The sequence below is a fragment of the Rhincodon typus genome, chromosome 9 (assembly GCF_021869965.1).
Source record: "Rhincodon typus isolate 14 chromosome 9, sRhiTyp1.1, whole genome shotgun sequence".
Classification (NCBI taxonomy): domain Eukaryota; kingdom Metazoa; phylum Chordata; class Chondrichthyes; order Orectolobiformes; family Rhincodontidae; genus Rhincodon; species Rhincodon typus.
In genome coordinates, this window is record NC_063340.1 from 89293649 (window position 1) to 89316861 (window position 23213).

The 23213-nt window shown below is 44.3% G+C and overlaps 1 protein-coding gene across 3 annotated transcripts in view; it reads right to left on the reverse strand.

Moving 5' to 3' along the window:
• The window catches only part of phactr2 (phosphatase and actin regulator 2), a 122948-nt gene that overhangs the window by 52456 nt on the left and 47279 nt on the right, over nucleotides 1-23213 (reverse strand). For all 3 annotated transcript variants that reach the window (XM_048601165.1, XM_048601164.1, XM_048601163.1), the window contains 2 exons: nucleotides 17510-17677; nucleotides 9419-9499 (listed from right to left, as the gene is read on the reverse strand). In XM_048601165.1, the coding sequence (XP_048457122.1) occupies nucleotides 9419-9499; nucleotides 17510-17677 (249 nt within the window). The remainder of the gene's footprint in view (nucleotides 1-9418; nucleotides 9500-17509; nucleotides 17678-23213) is intronic.

Here is a 23213-nt window from a genome sequence, read left to right on the forward strand (position 1 = left end):
TCCTCATGGCCAATGCCCTTGAGACCAGGCAACATCCTGGTGAACCTTCTCTGCATTAAGGTTTTTGAGTAGATTTGTAGCTCGGGTTATGGATGTTGTGGTTGGTTGGCTCGCCAAGCTGGTTCATTGTTCCGCAGTTTCATTGGAGGCTGCACTGATGATGTTACCCAGCAGGGTAATAAAACATCTGCGGAACAACAAACCAGCTCGGCAAGACAACCAACCACAACTTCCCTGCACTCTCTCCAAAGCTTCCCTTGCTTCTGGTAGTGTGGTGACCAAAACTGCACACAATACTCCAAATGCAGCCTAACCAGGGTTTTATATAGCTGCAACATGTTTTGCCAACTCTTGTACTCCACGCACCAGGCGATGAAGGCAAAACATGCCATATGCTTTCTTAATCACCTTGGCCACCGGTGTTGCAGCTTTTAGGTAACTGTGAACCTGCCTGCCCAGATCCATCTGTATGTTAATGCTCCTAAGGGTTCTGCCATGTGCAGTATAATTCACCTAAATTTGATCCTCCAAAATGCATCATCTCGCATTTTTCTGGATTAAACTCCATCTGCCATTTCTGTGCCCAAGTCACCAATCTATCTATATCCTGATCCTTTCACAATCGTCAGCACTATCAGTAACCCTACCAATCTTCACGTCATCTACAAACTTACTAATCAGACCACCCACATTTTCCTCCAGATCAATTATATACACTACAAACAACAGAGGACCTAAGACTGATCCCTGTGGAACACCACTAGTTACCGATCTCCATTCTGAAAGACACCCTTCCATCACTACCATCTGTCTTCCATGACCAGGCCAATTTTGTATCCACCTAGCCAGGCCACCCCGAATCCCTTGTGATTTTAGTTTTGGTACCAATCTGCCATGTGGGACTTCATCAAATGCCTTACTGAAGTCCATATAAACTACATCTATAGGCCTTCCCTTATCAATTATCTTTGTCACCTCTTCAAAAAATTCAATCAGATTCGTGAATCATGACCTTCCCCATACAAAACCATGCTGCCTGTCACTAACTAGTCCATTTTCTTCCAAATGTGCATATATCCTGTCTCTCAGTATCTAATCCAAGAGCTTCCCCACCACAGACGTCAGGCCCATCAGCCTATAATTTTCTGGATTATCCCTGTTTCCTTTCTTAAACAATGGAACAACATTGGCTAATCTCCAGCCCTCTGGAACCTCACCTGTGATCAAACAGGATATGAAGATATCTGCCAATGCCACAGCTATTTCTTCCCTTGCCTCTCGCAGTAACCTGGGATAGATCCCATCTGGTCCTGGGGACTTGTCTATCTTAATGCAAGTTAGGATACCCAAAACTTCCTCCTTCAATATGTTGACATTCGCTAGAGTATTCACACACTCATCCCTGACCTCAGCATCAGTTATGTCCTTCTTCTTGGTGAACACTGATACAAAGTACTCACTAAGGCTGTCTCCCGCTTTCTGTGGCTCTACAAACAACTTCCCTCCTTTGTCCTTGAGTGGGCCTACTCTTTCCCTTGTTACCCACTTTCTTCTAATATATGCATAAAAAGCCTTGAGATTCTCTTTGACCCTGTTTACTAAAGACATTTCATGGCCCTTTTTAGCCATTTTAATTCTGCGTTTAAGTTCCTTCCTAATTTCTCTATATTCCTCAAGGGCTTCATCAGTTTGTAGCTGCCTAGACCTATTGTACGCTTCTTTTTCCTTTTGACTAAGCTTACAATTTCCCTCGTCATCCATGGTTCCTGGATTCTGCCATTCCGAGCCTTCAGTTTTGCAGGGACACGCGTGTCCTGCACTTTAATCAACTGGTCTTTAAAAGCCTCCCACATGCCAGACGTGGATTTGCCCTCAAATAACTGCTCCCAATCCACATTCCCCTGTTCCTGTCTAATTTGGATGTAATTGGCCCTTGCCCAATTAAGCACCCCCACCTTCAGCCCATTCCCATCCACGCTAATCAGAAACAACCACCTACATATTCTAATCGCATACTCAGTGAAATGTTGGCTCTTGTTGTTGTACAGAGCCACCTTCAGCTCTTCTCGTATTTGTCAAGAAACTGTAGGATAATAGATTCGAATCGATTCTGAAGAAGGGTCTAGGCCCGAAACGTCAGCCTTCCTGCTCCTCTGATGCTGCTTGGCCTGCTGTGTTCATCCAGCTCTACACCTTGTTATCGTAGGATAATACAGTTATTCACCTCATCCTAGTACCAGGGAAATCAGCTATCCTCAGGCGCTGGAAGTGCTGATTTGGTTACAGACCTGTTATTTTAATCTCTCCTTCCTCCAACATTGCCATTGCCCTGAAATTCCAGGAATGCTCCCGACCGTGCTAAATCCCAGGGAAGGCCAAATGCTGGTATTTAAGAGGCGACAGTCAGAAGTTAACACCCCTGCTACCAACATAAAAATCCAGTCCATATAGCGGCGGCCAGAACCATGGGTCATAAAATATCAGATAGTCACGAATAAATCCGAAAGGGAATTCAGGAGAAACCTCTATCCCCCAAAGAATGCTGAGAATGTGGAACTCACAGTCATGGAGGGACAAAGTCCTTTGAAGGGGAAGTTAATTAAACACACGAAGAAGCAAATAAAAGAATAGGTGATAAGTTGAGATGAGGAAGGGTAGAACGAAGCTTATGTAGCACATGAACACCAGCACAGAACCCTGGGCCAAAGGTTTGTTCCCAAGCTCTCCTTGCTGTAGGTTCTCTGTTAATGAATGTGCCAAAAGAGGATGGGTGGTTAATCGCACTGCTTGCAGCCCACATCATGTTCCCTCTCACACAGCTGACTTCCTCATTTTTAATCTAATGTCCTGATCTTAATCCCAGTTCCCCAATTCACGCAGAGTTGAAAAACTGTTTAACTAACTCGCACGTGAAGGCAGTTCTATTGCCAGGTCCTTTTCAACCTCAACCTGAAATTGTCATGGAGTATTTTTAAGTCTTTCCTGCCTCATTCTGTCTAATATTGGCTACCTCAGGCAATTAGTTTTTGGTCAGCATGTACAGCCACTCATTTCCAGAGCACTGGAGGAGACAGTAATGCCAAGGGGGGCATGCAGTGGGGTTGCAGATTCATTTCCTTGGTGAGGGAAACGCAGTTTAGTTTCCACATCTTAGATTCCTGGTTGTCCTCAGGAGCCAGCCACATCTCCGAGGATCACAACATAATGATCAAGCGTTCTCTTGCAGAATGAAGCAACACAAAAGAGAAGGGTCCAGACCCACAACGTCAGCTTTCCTGTTCCTCTGATGCTGCTTGGCCTGCTGTGTTCATCCAGCTCTACACCTTGTTATCTCAGATTCTCCAGCATCAGCAGTTCCTACTATCTCACAACACAGAACGATTTGGCCCATTGTAACCGGTGCTGGCTCTTTGAAAGGGCTAGCCAATTAGCTCCACTGCACAGCTGCTTTCCTGTGTCTCTGCAATTTCTTTCTTTTTTAAGTGTTTATCTAAGTTCCTTTGAAGGTTATGATTGAAACTGCTTCCATTGCCCTTCTAGACAGACCATTCAGATTAGAATAACTCACTGTGTCAAAACAATTGCAGCACATTTGACTAATTGGGTATTTGTTCCAAAGCATAGGCTCAGATATGATGGGCCAACTGGTAGCCTCCTTGTGCTGCGAGGTTCTGTTTCTTAAATAACTCGAGTTTTTCACCTATTACTTGCACACTGTCTCCCTCCCCTCACAATCATTATCCTGCTGCTACTTACAGACAGAGGTGAATATTTCACTTTGTCATAGATTCATAGAGCATGGAAACAGGCCCTTTGGTCCAAGTAGTCCATGCTGAACACAATTCTAAATTAGTCCCACCTGCCTGCTCCTGGCCCATATCCTTCCAAACCTTTCCTATTCATGTACTTATCCAAATATCTTTTAAACGTTGTAACTGTACCCACATCCACCACTTCCTCAGGAAGTTCATTCCACACATGAACCACCCTCTGTGTAAAAAAAAACTTGCCTCTCATATCTTCTTCAAAATCTCTCTCTTCTCACTGTAAAAATGTGCCCCCTTGTCTTGAAATACCCCATCCTAGGGAAAAGGCACTTACCATTAACCCTATCTATATCCCTCATGATTTTATAAATTTCTTTCAGGTCATCTCTCAACGTCCTGTGCTCCAGTGAAAAAAGTCCCAGCCTTTCTGTATGACTCAAATATTCCATACCCAGTAACATCCTGGTAAATCTCTTCTGAACCCTCTCTGGCTTAATAATATGCTTTCTAAAACTGGGTGACCAGAACTGGACCCAGTGCTCCAGAAGAGGCCTCACCACACTCAGGTGGAGGAACATGTTCACCAGAATGGAAGGGATTTGAACCCTGCTCTGTTCTGAATTAGTGGAGGTAGTCATGAGCCCAATGTTCAGTTTTGTCCCACTGGGTTTGGACCATGTATATACCCAGCTGTAAATTCTACAAGTCTGGTAAAGACCAGGATGAAGCACCAAGAGGAGAGTAAGGAAGGGACACCCGATGGGATATCACTTTCAACTGGGCCGTTCTGGGACATTATGAGGAAACACTCCTTCAAACCAGTGGAGTGGAAATCTGGAATCCTCTTCCCTAAACACTACTGAAGCTGGGGCTGGGAAAAGTGGGTGGAGAAGGGTCTGAACATCAACTGGAAGACCAAAGATTAAAACTGAGATTGGATAGGTGCATTGCTGCCTTTTTGGATTTGGGAATTCAGCTATGGATCAGTCACGATCAAACTGAATGGTGAAACAGGCTCAAACGGCCACTTTCTCTTCAATATTTCCTGCAAGGTGTTCACAACACACTGACCAAAAGGAAGGTACAAACATCATATGTGCATAATTTTCAAAAATTATGATTCAGTATTGGGACTCTCACTTTTGATAGAAACACCGACAGTAAGGCCATAAAACCATAATATATAGGAGCACAATTGGGCCATTCAGCCCATCAGGTCTACTCGGCCATTCGATCATGGATGATATATTTCTCAAACCCATTCTCCTGCCTTCTCCCTGTAACCCTTGATCCCCTCTCCAATCAAGAGCCTACTTATCTCTGTCTTAAACATGCTCAATGACTTGGCCTCCACAGCCCTCTGTGGTAATGAGCTCCACAGATTAACCAACCTCTGGCTGAAGAAATTCCTCCACATCACAGTTCTAAAGTCTCTTTGCGGAGTCTGTGCCCTCAGGTCCTGGTCTCTCCTATTAGTGGAATCATTATCTCCACATCCACTCTATCCAGGCCTCTCAGTATCCTGTAAGTTTCAGTCAGATCCCCCCTCATCTTCTAAAACATTCACAGAACTAATTCAGGAACTGAAAAAGGGTCACAGATCAAACATTAACATTATCTTTTTTCCACATCTTCCGATTGCTTTCTGCAGATCCTTTGTCTCTATAATCAAAGACCTACTGTCTATGTTTAGGACAAGTGTCAATTATGAAATTCTTAATCCCACTGAGCCTCTTTTATATTCATTCATGGGATGTGGGCCCAGCTCTAATTGTCCCTTGAACCGAATGTATTGCTATGGCTAATTCAGAAGGCATTTGACAGTTAACCATACTGCTGTGGGTCTGGAGTTACAGAGACTGAGTATGGATGGCAGAATTCCTTCTCTTAGTGAACCAAATGAGCTTTACAACAACTAACAGTTGTTACAATGGTCTAGTTTTTTTATTCCAGATTTTTTGTATTGCGTTCTAATTTCACCACCTACCATGGGGTGATGTTTCAAACACACGCGCACACAGCATTAGCGTGGATCATCAGCACAATGACATTATCACCTCTACTCACACCTCCTGTCTCCTCTACAACAGTAATCTCCCCAGGACAACAACCTTCAGAGATCTCTGTACGGCTCCAATTCTGGCCTGTTGCATATCCCACCTGCTTGGGCACTAATCTCTGAAATTCCCTCTCTACACCTCTCTCTCTCTCATTTTCCTCCTTTGTGACATCCTTTAAAATTTCTCTTTGACTCAGCTTTTAATCTCCTATCTCAACGTCTCCTTACTGTAGCTCGGTGCCAAATCCTGTTTGGTGATTGTCCGATAAAACTGCTTTGTTAAATGAAAGGTGCAATATTAGTGTTAGTTGTTATTGATAGATCGTAAGAAACAGGAACGGGAGTAGGCCATTCGGCCCCTCAAGCCTGCTCCACAACTCAATAGGATCACAGCTTATCCGACATTCCTTGCATCCACTGTCTTGCCCTTTCCTCGTAACCCTCGATTCCCTGACTGATCAAGAATCTATCTATCTCGGCCTTAAATATATGCAAGGTCTCTGCCCCCAAAGCTCTCTGAGGCTGGGAGTTCCAAAGGCTCTCAACTCTCTGAGAGAAGAAATTCCTCCTCATCTCGGTCGTCAACTGGTATCCCTTTATTTTGAGGCTTATGCCCCTTGGTCCTAGACCCTCCCAGGAGGAGAAACATCCTCTCAGCATTTGCCCTGCCAAGCCCCTTAAGAATCTGTATGTTACAATGAAAGGTTAGGGAACAGTCTAACCTCATCCTCTCATTCTTCTAAACTCCAGTGAGTAGAGTCCCAACCTGTTTATCCTTTACTGAAAAGACAATCCCTCCATACAATCCCTCCCAAATTTAAATTGCAATAATCCAATTATTATCACCAAAAGAATATTGCATTGTTGATTTCATTGCTGTGTGCACAAACTGACGTTTGTGAGATTACCACTGAGACTTGGCTTCAGCAGCACTATGCTAGCTGTGAAGGGTTATGGGGTGTCTTGAGGTGCTATATAAATGCAACTATTTCATTAATCATCAAATGGAGTATCTGCTAAAGCAAGGCCAGACATTCTTAGCATGCATTACTCTCAGAACACAAAAGGGGAGCTAAAGGAATTAATTAAACCAAAAACTGAATTCATGCATAGCCTTTTAACTCATTCACTGCTGAAATTCCAACAGGCGTTACACACACCCTGCAGTCCCTCTACTGGGCAGATTTTATCCAGTGCAACCCAGAGAGTTTATAGGAACAGTTTTGTGAGAATTATTAAAACCAAAAGTTCACACGCTCAAGGAAAGGAAAGCTTTGGTGGTGGAATTTATTTCTCTTCAAAAGGCAGATAGCATGCAAAGAAAAGGCCTCGCTTCTGACAATCTTAAACCATGAAAGAGAGGAAATACAAGCAGGAAACAGTGACCAGAGTTTACACAGAGGTGAGGCTCCTCGCGAGCCAGTACAGAGAAGGGATTGAACTCCGAGTAACATAGGAAACGTGGTCACTGGGGAGGGGGAGAGGGAGAGGCCCTGAAGGGATATATTATAGTATTTCACAGACTGTTCCCTAATAAGTTTTCTAGAAAATCCTAGTGACCAATCAATGTCGTTAAATGCTACAGAACAAATCAGATGACTAGTGCTAGTAACAAAATCATTATGATGCAGAGGGAGGCCATTCGATCCATCATACCTGCTCTATAATCTTGTCCAGTTTTATTTTTTATTCACTCATGGAATGTAGGTATCGCTGGCTGGGAGAGCATTTACTTTCTGTCCCTAGTTACCCTTGAGAAGGTGATGGTGAGCTGCTTTCTTGAACTGCTACAGTCCGTGTGCCGTAGGTAGATCCACAATGCCATTAGGGAGGGAATTCCAGGATTTTTTTCCCCAGTGACACTGAGGGAATGGCAACATATTTCCAAGTCAGGATGATGAGTGGCTTGGAGGGGAACTTGCAGGGGGTGGTTTTCCCTTGTATTTGCTGCCCTTGTCCTTCTAGATGGAAGTGGTCATGGGTTTGGAAAGTGCTGTCTAAGAATCTTTGGTGAATTTCTGCAGTGCATCTTGTAGATAGTACACACTGCTGCTACTGAGCGTCGGTGGTGGAGGAAGTGAATGCTTGTGGGTGTGGTACCAATCAAGCGGCTGCTTTGTCCTGAATGGTGTCAAGCTTCTTGAGTGTTTTTGGAGCTGCCCCCATCCAGGGCAAGTGGGGAGTATTCCATCACACTCCTGACTTGTGCCTTGTAGATGGTGGACAGGCTTTGGGGAGTGAGGAGGTGAGTTACTTGCTGCAGTATTCTGAGCCTCTGACCTGCTCTTGTAGCCGCTATGTTTATGTGGTGAGTCCAGTTGAATGTCTGGTCAATGGTAAGCCCAGGATGTTGATACTAACACCATTGAATGTCAAGAGGTGGTGGTTAGGTTGTCTCTTATTGGAAATGGCCATTGCCTGACATTTGTATGGCATGAATGTTACTTGCCACTTGTCGGCCCAAGCCTGGATATTGTTCAGACTTTGCTGAATTGACTGCTTCAGTATTTGAGGAGTTGTGAATAGTGCTGAACATTGTGCAATCATCAGTGAACATCCCCACTGCTGACCTTACGATGGAGGGAAGGCTCTATGATCTAGTGCCAATCTCCTGCCTTTTCTCCATATTCCTACACACCATTTCTATCTGAAATCCATCCAATGCTCTGTCACTACGTTAAATTGTCTATTCAGGGGATTGTCGGTGCTGATGGTGATGGAGGTGGCCCGTCTCACCTCGCTCTGTGTAGGACCAGTGGCAAGTTCGAGTTTTAATTGCCCTGAAAACAACCAGATTCCTTTAAGCCAGTTCTCCTTGGAACCATGAGAGTTGATTGATGCCTGAATAATCTGCCATTGCAACTGGTCTAATAGTGAAAAGTCACAATACTGGGACTACCTCTCTAAGGGCATTGCGGGTCCACAACGGACTACAGAGGTTCAAGAAGGCAGCTCACCCCCACCATCTCCAAGGGCAACTAGGGATGGGTAATGAATGCTGACCCTGCCAGCAACACCCACACCTTATGAGCAAATTTTTAAAAAAGTATTTGAGTAACATAATAAAAAAGTAACATAGGCAAAGGAAGGAAAGGATGATGGGAGGAAGGAAATAAAGAAATAAAATGGCTTGCATTATTACGGCAACTTTCCCAACCTCTGGATACTCGGAAGCTCTTCAGAACCAGTTGTGAAACAGTGCAGTCACTACTGTAATGTGGTTAGCATGACAAGCCGTTTTTTGCATAGCAAGATCCCACATACACACACACCAATGTGATGATGAGCAGATGATCTGCATTGGCAATGCCAGTTCACAAGAGATGCTTCTTCAAAACACGGCCCTGGGATATTTTATACACACCTGCAGTGGCAGATACGGCCTTGGCTTAACATCTCATCTGAAAGATGGGTCATGTACATACGCTGCACCGTATTATCTTCAGTTTTCAAAGGATACATCATCCATGAATATGACAGCTATGAATATTTACTGTCACAGTGGGCTCACGACACATGACGATACTCCCAATGGTGCTTTAATGCAGTGAGACTTCAGCCCCGCTTTATAAGTGACAATTGAAAGACTCACCCTGCTCAGCAACCTCCTTGAGAACTCCTCTCCTTATCAGCTCTTCCCGACTCTGTCTCGTTGATATCTTCCTTTCCAACACTATCAACGAACAGGGAGAAAGAGAGAAAGAGAATGGGTTAAATGTAGCAAATTATTGATCAATAAGGGATGGTCTACATTCAGAGATCTCCCTGAAATTCCAGGAGCAGAAAATACAAGGTGAATGTATGAAATAGCTCCACAGAGGCTGGTGTCATGTCACCAAGTCGCCCTTTATTTAGACATGGAAAGCCCTCGACTCTGATCCAGCTTCTTCACAGCCAGCTCTCAGAGTGTTAGAACCCTTGACACTCCTGTTTATATCCATCAGCCAGGGCTCCCTGATTGGACCAGGTTAACAGCCCCAATCAGGGAACTCATGTACTGTAATGTCCAGCCAGCTGACCTCTCTATAATCATTACACACTGTGGCAAAGATCTACATTTCCGAAGGAAAATTGTAATTCCAATTTCACAGAGTGCATCTAGCTGCGATGGTGGTGAAATATATATTCACGATGAAGACACTAACAGAGAGGAATTAATTTCTGAAGGAGCTAATAGCAGAGTGGCTTAACACCTGGATCTGAATTACCCCCAACCCAGCCTGTTGCAGTGAGGGGCTTCTTTTTACCGATCGATGTGTAATCAGACAAGGGAAACTCTAATTTGGTTTTGGGAAGAGGGAAGCCAACAACACAGTCTGACCCTAATTGGGAACACAATTCTGAATTTCACTCAACAGGAACCAAAGGAAGAACTGTTTTGGGGACCGAAGTTTCCCCTTAAGGCAGCAATAGAGAGTGGTCATGATGACAAAGTCTTTACTTTCATTCTTTCATGGGTTGTGAATGTTACTGATAACTCCAGCATTTAGTGTCCATGAGAAGGTGGTGGTAAGCTACTTGAACCGCTGCAGTCTATGTGCTGTAGGTAGGCCCACAATGCCCTTAGGGAGGGAATTCAGGACTGTAACCCAGCGACAGAGAATGAATGGTGATATATATATTTTCAAGCCAGGATAGTGTGTGGCTTGGAGGGAAACTTGGAGGTAGTGGTGTTCCCATGTATCTGCTACCCTTGTCCTTCTAGGAGTATTGGTCAGGGGTTTGAAAGGTGCTGTCAGAGGAACCTTGGTGAGTTACTACAGTTGATCCTCTAAACCAAGTAGACACTACTGCTACTGAGCATTGGTGGTGGAGGGAGTAATCGTTTGTGGATGTGCTGCCAATCAAATGGGCTGCTTTGTTGTCAAGCTTCTTGAGTGTTGTTGGGGCTGCACCCATCCAGGCAAGTGGGGAGTTTTCCTGACTTGTGCCTTGCAGATGATTGTCAGGCTTTGGGGAGTCAGGAGGTGAGTTACTTGATACAAGATTCTGAGCCTCTGATCTACTCTTGTAGCTGCAGCATTCATGTGGCTGGTCCAATTCTATTTCCTATTCTAGGAACTCCTAGAATATTGATGCTGGGAGATACTTTGATGGGAATACCTTTGAACCCTAAGGTGCGATGGTTGGATTCTCTCCTTGAAATGATTATTGCTTGATGCTTGTGCGGTGCAAATGTTACTTGCCACTTTTCATCCCTAACCTGGATATTATCTAGGTCTTGGTCTTATTCAGTATCTGACGAATCACAAATGGTGCTAAATATTGTGGAATCATCAACGAACATATCCATTAACTCTCACTTCCCCTCTGGAGTTCAGCCCTACTGTCCATGTTTGAACCAGGGTAGAAGTCAGGAGCTGAGTGGCCCTGGTGGAACTTAAATGCAGCTTTTGTTGCTAAACTGTCACTGGTTGACAGCACTGTCAACGATAATTTGGATAATCAATGGCCAGCTTGGATTTGTGCTGCTTGTTAAGTACATAACAGTACTTACTTGGGCAATTTTTCACATTGTCTGGTAAATGCCAGTGTTGTAGCTGTACTGGAACAGCTTGGCTAGGGGAGCGGCAAATTCTGGAGCACAAGTCTTCAGTACTTTTCCCAAATGTGGTCAGGGCCCGTAGCGTTTGCAATATCCAATGCCTCCAACTCTTCTTTGATGTGGAGTGAATCAAATTGGTTGAAGACTGTCAATTCTGATGCTGGGAGCTCAAAAGACAAATCAATCACTCTGCACTTCCTGTTGGCGATGAATAAAAATGCTTCATCCTGGTCTTTCACACTGATTTCAGAAAGATATGAAAAAACATGGATCTATCAGATGCGCACGGGAAAGGATACTGATTGATTTGGAGGGAAATTAAACCTCAGCTGATGGCTCTCTTTGTAAATGACCTGAAAACCCTTGAAGATAGTCAAAAACACTAATTACACAATGTTTAATTCTCCAGACAGCACAGCACTGCTGTGGTGAATGGATGACTGAATAGATGTGTGAGTGAGCGAGAGATTGAGTGGGAGAGGAAGAGACAGTGAAAAATTAAATGGGGGAGGAAGGGGAGGGGAAAAAGATAAAGACGACAGGAAAGAACTACTGAGCAGATGAGAATGCAAGAGAATGGGAGATGGAACGTCGAGAGTGTGAGTGAAAAAGGGAGAGTCTTACAGGATGGAAATAGACCCTTCGGCCCAACTAGTCCTTGCCAATCAGGTTTCCTAAACTGAACCAATCCCATATCCCATCCCTGCAATAATCCTACAGTTCATCTTTGATAACGTGCTATGCTTTACACACAACGGGCAGACTGGGCAATTTAATGACTGGTACAAAAGATGACAGTTCCAATAACACTGCACTCCTGCAGCATTGCACTGAAGTGATAGCCTTGATGTCCTGTTCAGCTCGATGGCTTGGGTCTTGAATCTACAGCCTGCTGATGCCGAAGCAGAGTGCGAGCTCATGATCCACTGCCACCATAAACAACCATGCCCATTGCAAAACTCTGGAGGTTAACTTTAATGATGCAAACTAACAACCTAGTCTATTTATACCAAACGTGATTTGTGAACATGTCAAATTGGCATTGGCGTGGAGTGTGTTTATGGCGCTCGGGAATCTAGGATCCAATTTCCTGGCTCCGACGTCCTCAGATTCCAGAGACCCTGTCAAAAGGCCCATGCACTGACTCTGCCTAGAGACAGCTAGACAGCTAGACAGCTAGATCAATCTGTATCAGTACAAGAAGCTGGCTGATATTTGAGGTCTCCCAGAGTCAGGGCTGCACTAATGACGTTGATGTTCCCCAGCAACCATTCCATTTATCTACTCTGAAACCATGGTGTTTAATGGAGCAGCTTGAGATAATCCATCTGCTGAAAAAAATTCATTAACTGACACCTCACCTGTCCCTTCCAAACCGATGGTAAACAATTACATGAAATTATGACAAGAGGCAGAATATGCTCCCCCACCGACTGTTCCAAATGCCTCCTTAAGTCATTCTTGGGATCTTGCTGTGCCATGACTCCCCTTCAAAGTAATTCCTTGAAAGTGAAGCATGCTCTAAAGCGATTCATAAATGCTTGATGCATTTCCTTTGCTGAAATTAACCCTGCGGCTTGTAATCCTGTTCTTAAGCAGATATTAAAAGCATGCCTTTGTGAAGGCATTAATTAGCACAGTGTTAACAAATGTACTTTGAAAGAGAGTCTGTTCCATCTTTCCATGACTCTGACTGGAAAGAAAGCTTTCTCTAATCCCCAGCCCTGCTTGATGATAACTTTGTTTAGAAGCTGTCCAGTTCTGCATGTGGAACAAAATAATTTGCTTCAATTCACATTTTCTGCATGTTTCGAGTGTTTGAAAAATTCCAAAGAGGAAAAGCACAATTTTGTCAACAAATCAAGGCTTCAACAAAACACAAGTCACCTTGAAGTAAGTGTCATGCAAAGGACATAAATCCATTTCAATATAAACAAGTGTGAGGTGGTGCATTTTGGCTGGATGAATTTCCAAATCACAATACAGGTCAAAGGAGCAAAATGATTCTCAAATGAATGAAAGCAGCAATGGGGTTTATTCAAGTTACAAAAAGTGCAAGCAAAGCATTGGAGTATATTTCTAGAATTTAAAAGTTACATTTAAACTGCTGCAAAACCTTTGTTAAATGACGTTAAAGAATACTGAAATGGTTGTGGTCTCCCCGTGATGTAACGGGATACAGAGACGGGGGAGAAGGTGTAAAATTCATTTATAAAGACGATAGGAGAACTGACCAATTATAATTATTAGGAAAGACCAGACCTACAGGGGTTTCTCTCTTTTACCAAAAAGGGGTGAACTGATTGAGCTCTTTAAAGTTACAATGTTGTTTGGCAAGGTCAGCATAGAGAAGGTGAAGAGAAGCAATTAATGAGGTCGGCAAATTGCTTTACTATGGAATAAAAACAAATTTCTGGAAACACTCAGCAGCTCAGGATCAATGCAGAGAGTAATGTTTCGACTCAGTGACAGTGCATCAAAACTGGGTCAATGACTGTGTGTCATCAAACCACAGTGTGTCATTCTAACCACAGGCACACTGCCTGGCCTGGACAGCGTCTCCAGAATTTTTATTTTATTTCTCCTTTTGTTTCTGACCTTCAGCATCTGCTGTACTAACTCTGATATCTATGTAGCTCCTTTAAAGCAGTAAACATTCTAGCGAGTTTTGCAGGAATCTCAAAACTAAACTTGACACCAACCATATCAGACGATACTTGCGAAGAGACTCAATGGGCGGATGGCTGACTTCTGTTGTTTAGGAAGTTCTAAAAGAGCACAGAGATGTGGACAATAGAATAGAATAGAACATCCTTTATTGTAACTTGTACTCCAGTACAGAAGTACAGTGAAAGGTTTGTACAATGGCTACGTTTCAATGTTGCCATCTTAGGTACAAGTACCTAGGTACAAATCTTAGAGTAAAAAAAACCCATAGTTTTGTTATACAAAAGAGGATTAAAAGGAAAGCAGAAGCATCACTTACAGTGTCTGAGAATGAGTTAGGAATAAGGTAGTTAGAACATTGTGAAAAGGATTTAAATTACAATCGGATAAAGAATTCCAAACAGCAGCAGCTCAGCTCATGGTACCAGACTCAAGTCCAGCAACTATCCCCACATGGCTCCAGCCCCCAGTCCGCTCCTCACCGGCACTCAGCAGCAACAAGGTTAAGTCGCGCTGTACTGGGATTCGCTTCACCTCGTGCCGCTCCGACACTTGGGATTCCCATGTGCCGCTCTCGGACTTGGGATTTGCCATCTGCTGTCGCTCCGGGACTCAGCCCGGCCCACACTCGTTCTGCTGCAAGGTAGTAGGGAAAGAATTCCAGGCTGTGAGATGGTGGAATGATCGAATCGGAGATACTCAGCAGGTCAGAATTAGAGAGGTCTATACCTCAGAGGGTTGTAGGGCTGAATGAAATGACAGAAAAAGGGTCAGGTCACAGAGGAATTCAAACACAAGGATGAGAATTTTAAAATCAAGGCATTGCTTAACGGGGAATCTCTGTAGGTCATGAGTATAGGGATAGCAGATGGAACAGGACTTGGAAAAAGTTGAGGTGTGAACAGTAGAGCTTTGGTAGGCCTCAGGTTTACAGGGTGTAGAATGTGGGAGGTCCAGACAGGGGCAGAATCATAGAATTTTACAGTACATAGGGAGGCCATTCGACCCATCATGTCTGTACCAGCTCCTGAAAGAGCTAATCCCATTCTCCAGCCCTAACTCCACAGCCCTCTAAATTCATGACTTCCAAATATACATCCAGCTTGCTCTCCGATGGAATCCGCCTCCACCACTCTCCCAGGCAGCGTATTCCAGATCCCAACAACTCTCTCAGTGTCGAAGTTTCTCCTCATCTCACTCCTAGCTCTCTTGCTGACAATCTTCAAACTGTGACCCCTAGTTACTGACATACCAACCAGTGGTTATATTGGAACAGTCACATCGAGAAGTTATATGGGCATGGATTTCTGCAGCAGGTGAGTTGAGGCAGCAAGGTATTGGTGTTAGCAATGCCATAGTTATGTGTTCAGAAGCTCACCTCTGTGTCAAAAATGTGAACAGCCTGCTCAGTCTCTGATAATTGCCAAGGAGGGGGATCGGTCAGTAGCGAGGGAATCGAGTTTATGGTAGGCATCAAAGACAATAGCTTCAATCTTCCCAATCGTTAGTTGGAGGAGATTGCTGTTTGTAAAAAACAGGGGCTGAACAGCTTACTCCACTCCTCTTTCAAAAGTTCATCCTGAAACCCCATCAACAGAAGAGGGGCTCGGGAGGTTGTAGTGGGTACAGCTGGGTGCTATGTTTTCAGGGGATTTCACAAAGGGCCAGTGTGTAGATAAAGCCACGACAGCAGGATATGAATCAAAGAAAATCACAATCAAAAGGAAGGGTGTGATAGCTCTTATTTTGGCTTCAGAGAAATGAAAACAGATGTGTCCAAATTGCACTGTAATTATAAATGTGCAAGTACTAAAATAACGGTGGGAAGAGATTCCTAAAATGTACAACTTTGTAGCTAAGAGAACACAGCATGATATCAATTATTGTATCTTTGAGGAATTGAAGTGCAAGATTTCCATCGTTGCTGTATTGAAGAATGCAGACAAGCCCAAAATGCGTTGACTCAGAGACAGTTAACCACACAGGGATGGGAAGGTGTCAGCACTGAAGACATGAACTCTGAAGGAAGCACATTAACGGGAAGTGCAGTCTCTATGAGAAAGTAAATAGATTGAAGATGTTTTTCTGTCAAGAAATGGATTTTAAAGCAGACATTTGCAATTTAGTGCACAGAAGAATGTTCCCCCCATTCCCCCCAATCCAGTGTGGGAAGTAAATGGAAGCCTGCCAAACTGCTGAGTTAATGGAAAAAGTGCCAAAAGGACAAGGAATCAACAACAGCACAAAGGGAGCAGTTGGCCAATACCAATGCAAATCTATATAGTGACCAATTACATTTCTCTAAAAAGTCGCAAATTGCTCTGAATGGATCACTTTAAAATGCAGCAACATGCTAAGCAGTGACTCGGCTCTGCACAGTAATGAGATGATTGAGCAGTTAAAGTGTTTACGATGATGACTTCTGCAGTAGGTTACTTGAGGTAATCCTTTCTCGATCACTGCAACAGGCCCAGTTGGGCTCATGGTTTCAAGGGTAGCTCCTTGCTCGATGTAAGACTCACGGGGAACTGAACTGAAGGCTCATCCCTATACGGGCTGGAAAAGGTTGTTCCTGTCATCCTTTACTGGACAATACTCTCAATCATTTCAGTGCAGGTAGCTAAGGGATGGGTGGGTGCACGATTGATTGTAAATGGACAGGTAGCTGTCGGAGGTGTCAGGCACAGTATTCCACTGTATGCCTCTCCACAGACCCAAACTGAACATTATGAAGCTCCTATACTTCTACAAACTGAACTGGCAGAGGAAGTTGTGAATCAGGTTGTGTACAAGAAGCGTCAGACCTCAGTACAGCTACAACCCTGGCATCTACCCAGCAATGTGGGGAAAAAAACTGTCCAGGTATGTCTTGTGCATGGAAAGTAGGATAAATCCTACTTAAGCAAACATGCATGATAGCTCAGTGGTTAGCACTGCAGCCTCACAGCTCCAGGGACACGGGTTCGATTCCAGCCTTGGGTGACTGTGTGGATTTCCTCCGGATGCTCTGGTTTCCTCCCACAGTCCAAAGATGTGCAGGTTAGGTGGACTGGCCATGCTAAATTCCCCATAGCGTCCAGGAATGTGCAGGCTAAGGGGGTTAGCAATGGAAAATGCAGGGTTACAGGGATGGGGGTGAGATGCTCTTCAGGAGGGTCAGTGGTGGACTTGATGGGCCGAATGGCCTGTTTCCGCACTGTAGGGATTCTATGATTCTATTCTATGAAATACCACCCCATCACAATCTTCTCACGATCATCAAAGTGCTGGAATGGATCAACAACAGTGCTATCAAGTGGCACTTGCAAAAAAAAACTGACCCACTGACACTCAGTTTGGGTTCTGTTAGGTCTACCTGGCTTCTGACCTCATTACAGCCATGATCAAAACATCCAAACTCATGAAAGCAGGTGAAAGTGGCCAACCTAGGCATCAAGGCAACATTTCTCACACAGTGTGGCATCAACTTACACGCAGATGTCTCTTGGAACTTCTCGCTTGCTTTCTTTTTCCGCCACTTCCATGGTTTGAAGATTTTGCCAATGGATGCCAGCTTGCTTTTTCGCTTCAGTGGCGGCGTCCCAGATCCAGAGGGCAGTCCTTCAGAGTTTGTGATCGAGTACTTTTCCAGTCCATCAGCTGTAATAAGAAAGGGAAACACGTCAAGATTTATTCCTCCCCCATCCCTGCCATAGTCACCCAATTTTCTACTGTTATGGTCCCAGCTGATGTTCACATTGGACACGTCAGATCCCAGAGTGAAACCTGGCTTGTTAGATCTTAACTTCGATTTTTAACCATGGAGGTCAGTTATTAAACACATTTACAAGAGGCTGCTAGTGTACTTTTAGCACAAAGGATAAGTTGCTTGCTAAGCAAGAAGTAAAACATGAACTATATTATACTACACAATGGAAATTTTGGAAACATTTCATTACAGACATCAGAAAAGCATTCAAACACCCTTTTTCTGAAGAAGGGTCTAGACCCGAAACGTCAGCCTTCCTGCTCCTCTGATGCTGCTTGGCCTGCTGTGTTCATCCAGCTCTACATCTTGTTGTCTCAAACACACATCATCTGTTTTACCACAACAAGATTCTGACAAACATCCAAAACCTCAGTGAAAATTCACCAATCTCTCCACACGAAACTAAAATAAAACATAGAACAGTGGATGCTGGAAATTTGATACAAAAGCAGAAATTGCTGGAGAAATTGCAGGTCTGGCAGCATCTGTGGAGACAAAACAGAGTTAACATTTCAAGTCCCAGTGACCCTTCTTCAGAACAATTTCTGCTTTTGGAAACTAAATTCACTATTACTTTTAATTTCAGCGCAAACTTATTAACTCAGGTGTCCAGTTGCCTTGCCTCACACAGACTAATTTTGTGGACTACGCTGCCCTTTTCAGTATCTCTGGACTCCTTTCATTTGGTAACAGTACAATTAACTTTAATGCTTTGAACTATTAACTTCCTATCTCTTCAAGTCAAGGTTGCCAAACTTCATTAAAATGCACCTAAACAAAAAGGATCTCCAGACCTCCCATACCACAGCCCCAAGCTCCCAAATGAAAATGAAAAAGGAAAATGACTAGTCTTCTAAAGGTAAAGTTGCCATAGTCTCAGAGGACTGCTCTCTTATTACAGAGAGAGATGACTGGTGGTGGTTTAACCTGGTGGTGGTCACCATGCAGGACTACAGGGAAAGCAATTCCACCAAAATAAAATTCACACAATATCTGATAACTCCCCAATACTCAAGAGTATATCCAGTGGGTTACCAGAGGACACCGGATGCAAGAAAAATCAGACAGATAACAAGAAGTGGAAAATTTTTGACACTGCAAGCTGTTTAGACCACTGCATTAATAGGTCGTTCGGAGTAGACTCAATAATAGGGCAACATGGTGGCTCAGTGGTTAGCACTGCTGAGTCACAGTGCCAGGGACCTGGGTTCAAATCCACCCTCGGGTGACTGTCTGTGTAAAGTTTGCCCTGTGTCTGTGCGGGTTTCTGTTGAATGCTCTGGTTTGTTCCCACAGTCCAAAGATGTAAGGTCCTGGGGAGTGTTGCTGAACAAAGAGACCTTCGAGTGCAGGTTCATAGTTCCTTGAAAGTGGAGTCGCAGGTAGATAGGATAGTGAAAAAAATGTTTGGGTATGCTTGCCTTTATTGGTCAGTGCACTGAGTATAGGAGTTGGGAGGTGATGTTACAGCTGTACAGGACATTGGTTAGACCACTTTTCGAATGCTGCATTCAATTCTGGTCTCCCTGCTATAGGAAGGATGTTGTGAAACTTGAAAGGGTTCAAAAAAGATTTACAAGGATGTTGCCAGGGTTGGAGGGCTTGAGTTATAGGGAGAGGCTGAATAAGCTGGGGCTATTTTCCCTGGAGCCTCAGAGGCTGAGGGGGAGCCTTATAGAAGTTTATTAAATCATGAGGGATATAGATAGGGTAAACAGACAAGATCTTTTCCCTGGGGTGGGGGTGTCCAAAGCTAGATGGCATACGTTTAAGATGAGAGGGGAAAGATTTAAAAAGGACCTAAGGGGCAACATTTTCATGCAGAGGGTGGTGTGTGTATGGAATGATCTGCCAGAGGAAGTGGTGGAGGCTGGTACAATTACAGCATTTAAAAGGCATCTGGATGGGTATATGAATAGGAAGGGTTTAGAAGGATATGGGCCAGATGCTGGCAAATGGGACTGGATTAATTTAAGCTATCTGGTTGGCATGGACGGGTTTGACCGAAGGGTCTATTTCTCTGATGTATATTTGTATGACTCTAAGTGCACATTAGGTGGACTGGCCATGGTAAATTGTCCCGTATTGTCCAGGGTTAGCCACAGTTAGCATGGGGTTATGATGGGTTGGGATGCTTTTCAGAGGGTTGGTGCAGACTTGATGGGCCCAATTGCCTTTATCTGCACTGTACGGAATCTATAATAACTTCCAAAACACAACTGCATTATAGCTAAAGAGGGAGAATGCAAAGTACAGGGTTACAGACAGGAGGGATGAATTGGAGAGGCTTCTCCTATGTTGTGCCAATCGCTGCAACACTAAATTATTTCATTAGCTGGAAGACATCACAGGCTCTCTCAATGTTGGATTAGCCCAGGGGCTTCTATCCCAGCCTAACAGAATCAACACAGACATAACAGAATTAGACATAGAATCCCTACGGTGTGGAATCATTCAGCCCATCGATTCCACCCCACCTCCCCAAACAGCATCCCACCCATAGCCACCCCTCTACCCTATCCCTATAACCCTGCATTTCCCACGACCAACCCACCCAGCCTGCACATCCCTGTATGCTATGGGAGAATTTAGCACGGCCAATCCACCCTAACCTGCACATCTTTGGATTGTGGGAGGAAACCGGAGCACCCGGAGGAAACCCACGCAGACGCGGGGAGAATGTGCAAACTCCACACAGACAGACAGTTGTCTGAAGGGTGGAATCGAACCCGGCTCCCTGGTGTTGTGAGGCAGTGATGCTAACCACTGAGCCACCGTGCCACCCTCACAAAGGTTACACTTAGAGAGAAGTTAATAACTTTGTCAACCACCCCCACTCAAATAAAAATAAATAGACGTCTACACTCATACACAGCACAGCTGTGAGCAATGCCAAGTGTCAGGAATCTCAAACATTAGCTTTCAAAGTAGTGCAGCAAGATTGAAAGCAGCAGACACTCAGTGCAATTGTAATATATAACACGACAAAGTGGTTACCCATAGGAACAGGAGCAAGGATGGGGAGAGATGTGAACAAACACATGTCCCCCTGAAACAACACAAACAACCAGATGGGGGAACTGCAGGCTGGGCCAAAGAAGTGGAAGGCCAGCCATTCACTGTTGCAAGTGGAAAATTCCGGAACGGGAAGAGATCACCCAGCAGACTGAACACTGAAACAGTCATCAACGCAGAGATACAATCGACAAAACCTGCTGACCATCAGAGCCACAGGCGTGGGGTAGAGGGAATGGAGATGTGTGTGGCTTGGGCAAAATTTAAAAGTTGTACCATCATTGAGAGTGAAATCTCAACAAGCAAAGACCATTGAATTGAAACAGAATCATAAAATGTCACATCGTAGGAACTCTGTCTACTGTAACTGCATATCAAAACTTCAATGTACTTTTAGGCAGTTCATTTCAGAACACAACTCACCCGTTCAAAATAAATTATTTCCATCTCTTGACGATTTAATCATTTACCTTATGCCTCCTGCTTACTGATGCCAATCAACAGAGTTTGTCCCTATCCACCTTAACAAACCCCTGCTTAATTCTAAGCGTCGCTACTCAAATTTCCCTTCACCATCTTAGTATAAGGTGCTCAACTGGGTCCGGTACGATTTATTTTCAGTCAGAGCTGAATCTGAGAAGGATTGCTGCACTTCAGCGATGCTTTCAGGGCCTTGCATTGAGAGAGAGTGCTTTTAACCAGGGAGACATCCCCTGGTGCTACTGAACAGCATCACCGGAGAAAATTCGACACCGAGTCACATCAGGACAGGTAACCAAAAGTGTATTCAAAGACCGAGCGTTTAAGGAACAGAAAGGAGGGGATAGAGAGACATAGAGAGGGGGGGAAGAGGTTTAAAGGGGGGAATCCAAACGTGTCAATGATGGAGAGATTCAAATTGAGTTTGAGAACACAAAGATCTTGGACAGTGGTGGGGCTCAAGCGATAATGAGAGGGCTGAAGCCATGGATGGATTTGAAACAAGGCTGGGAATTTTTACACTGAGATGAAGGGCTCGGAGAGCAAAATACCATTCAGGGTAGGAGTTCATGACTTAGCCTCAGAGAGCTTGGATTTACGAACGCGAACTGAAGGCTGTCAGAGCTGATAAAGGTTCAGGATATCCTGGCTGAAAAAGAACTGATCGGGCAAGATTTTGTTTTAAATTTATTAATTTGTGGGATGTGGGTGTCGCTGGCTGAACATCCCCAGTTGCCCTTGAGAAGATGGTGGTGAGCTGCCTTCTTGAACCGCTGCAGTCCATGTGCTGTATGTTGACCCACAATGCCGTTAGGGAGGGAATTCCACGATTTTTGACCTAGCGACAGTGAAGGAATGGCAATATATCTCCAAGTGAGGATAGTGGCAGCTTGGAGGGGAACTTGCAGGTGGTTTTGTTTCCTTGTATATGCTGCCCTCATCCTTCTGGATGGAAGCGGTCATGGGTTTAGAAGGTGCTGTCTGAGGATCTTTGGTGAGATTCTGCAGTGCATCTTGTAGATAGTACACACTGCTACTACTGAGCATTGGTGGGGGAGGGAGTGGATGTTTGTGGATGCAGTGCCAATCAAGCGGGAGCTGCTTTGTCCTGGATGGGGTCAAGCTTCTTGAGTGTTGTTGGAGCTGCACCCATCCAGGCAAGTGGGGAGTATTCCATCACACTCCTGACTTGAGCCTTGTAGATGGTGGACAGGCTTTGAGGAGGCAGGAGGTGAGTTACTTGCTGCAGGATTCCTAGCCTCTGATCTGCTCTTGCAACGACTGTATTCATTTGATGAATCCAGTTGAATTTTTGGTCAATGGTAATGTTGAGGATGAATCTCGACAACAGTGAGAAGGTAGGGCTGGGGAAAGTGTTGAGTTGAGCGGATGAGGAAGTTGTGATAACAAGACACACACATGCATTTCCCATAGGACAGGGCAGGCTCCTACAATCTGCCTGACGGGCTTTGTTCACTAATGTGATAAACAGTCAGTTTGGAGTTGAAAGTCACCCACCACCTTTCTGCAGCACACACACAATAAAAACTAAAGAAAAATACAGTGAATTCTCACAATGCACAGGAATGTCTCAAAGCACTTCATCCACAAGGTGCTTCGAAATGTACAGTGACAATTTGTGAGTCACTTTCACAGAGGCACATCATACAAACTAGTGGGCTGTATGAAAATCAAGGAAAATTTAAGGTGTTCTAAGATTTTAAAGCCTCTGAACCAGAGGAGGAAGGGGGTAGAATAGGGGGTTGCTCCTGGTGAAGAATGGTTTAGGGTAAGGGATCATTCCATTAATCTTTGCTTTTTCACAACAAGACTTACAGAAGATCAAGTAGGGTAGGCATTCCAAAGCATTTTATGGATAGTGAAGGACTTTCTTAACTGGAGTTCCTTTAATGGAGCTAAGGTCCGCACAGC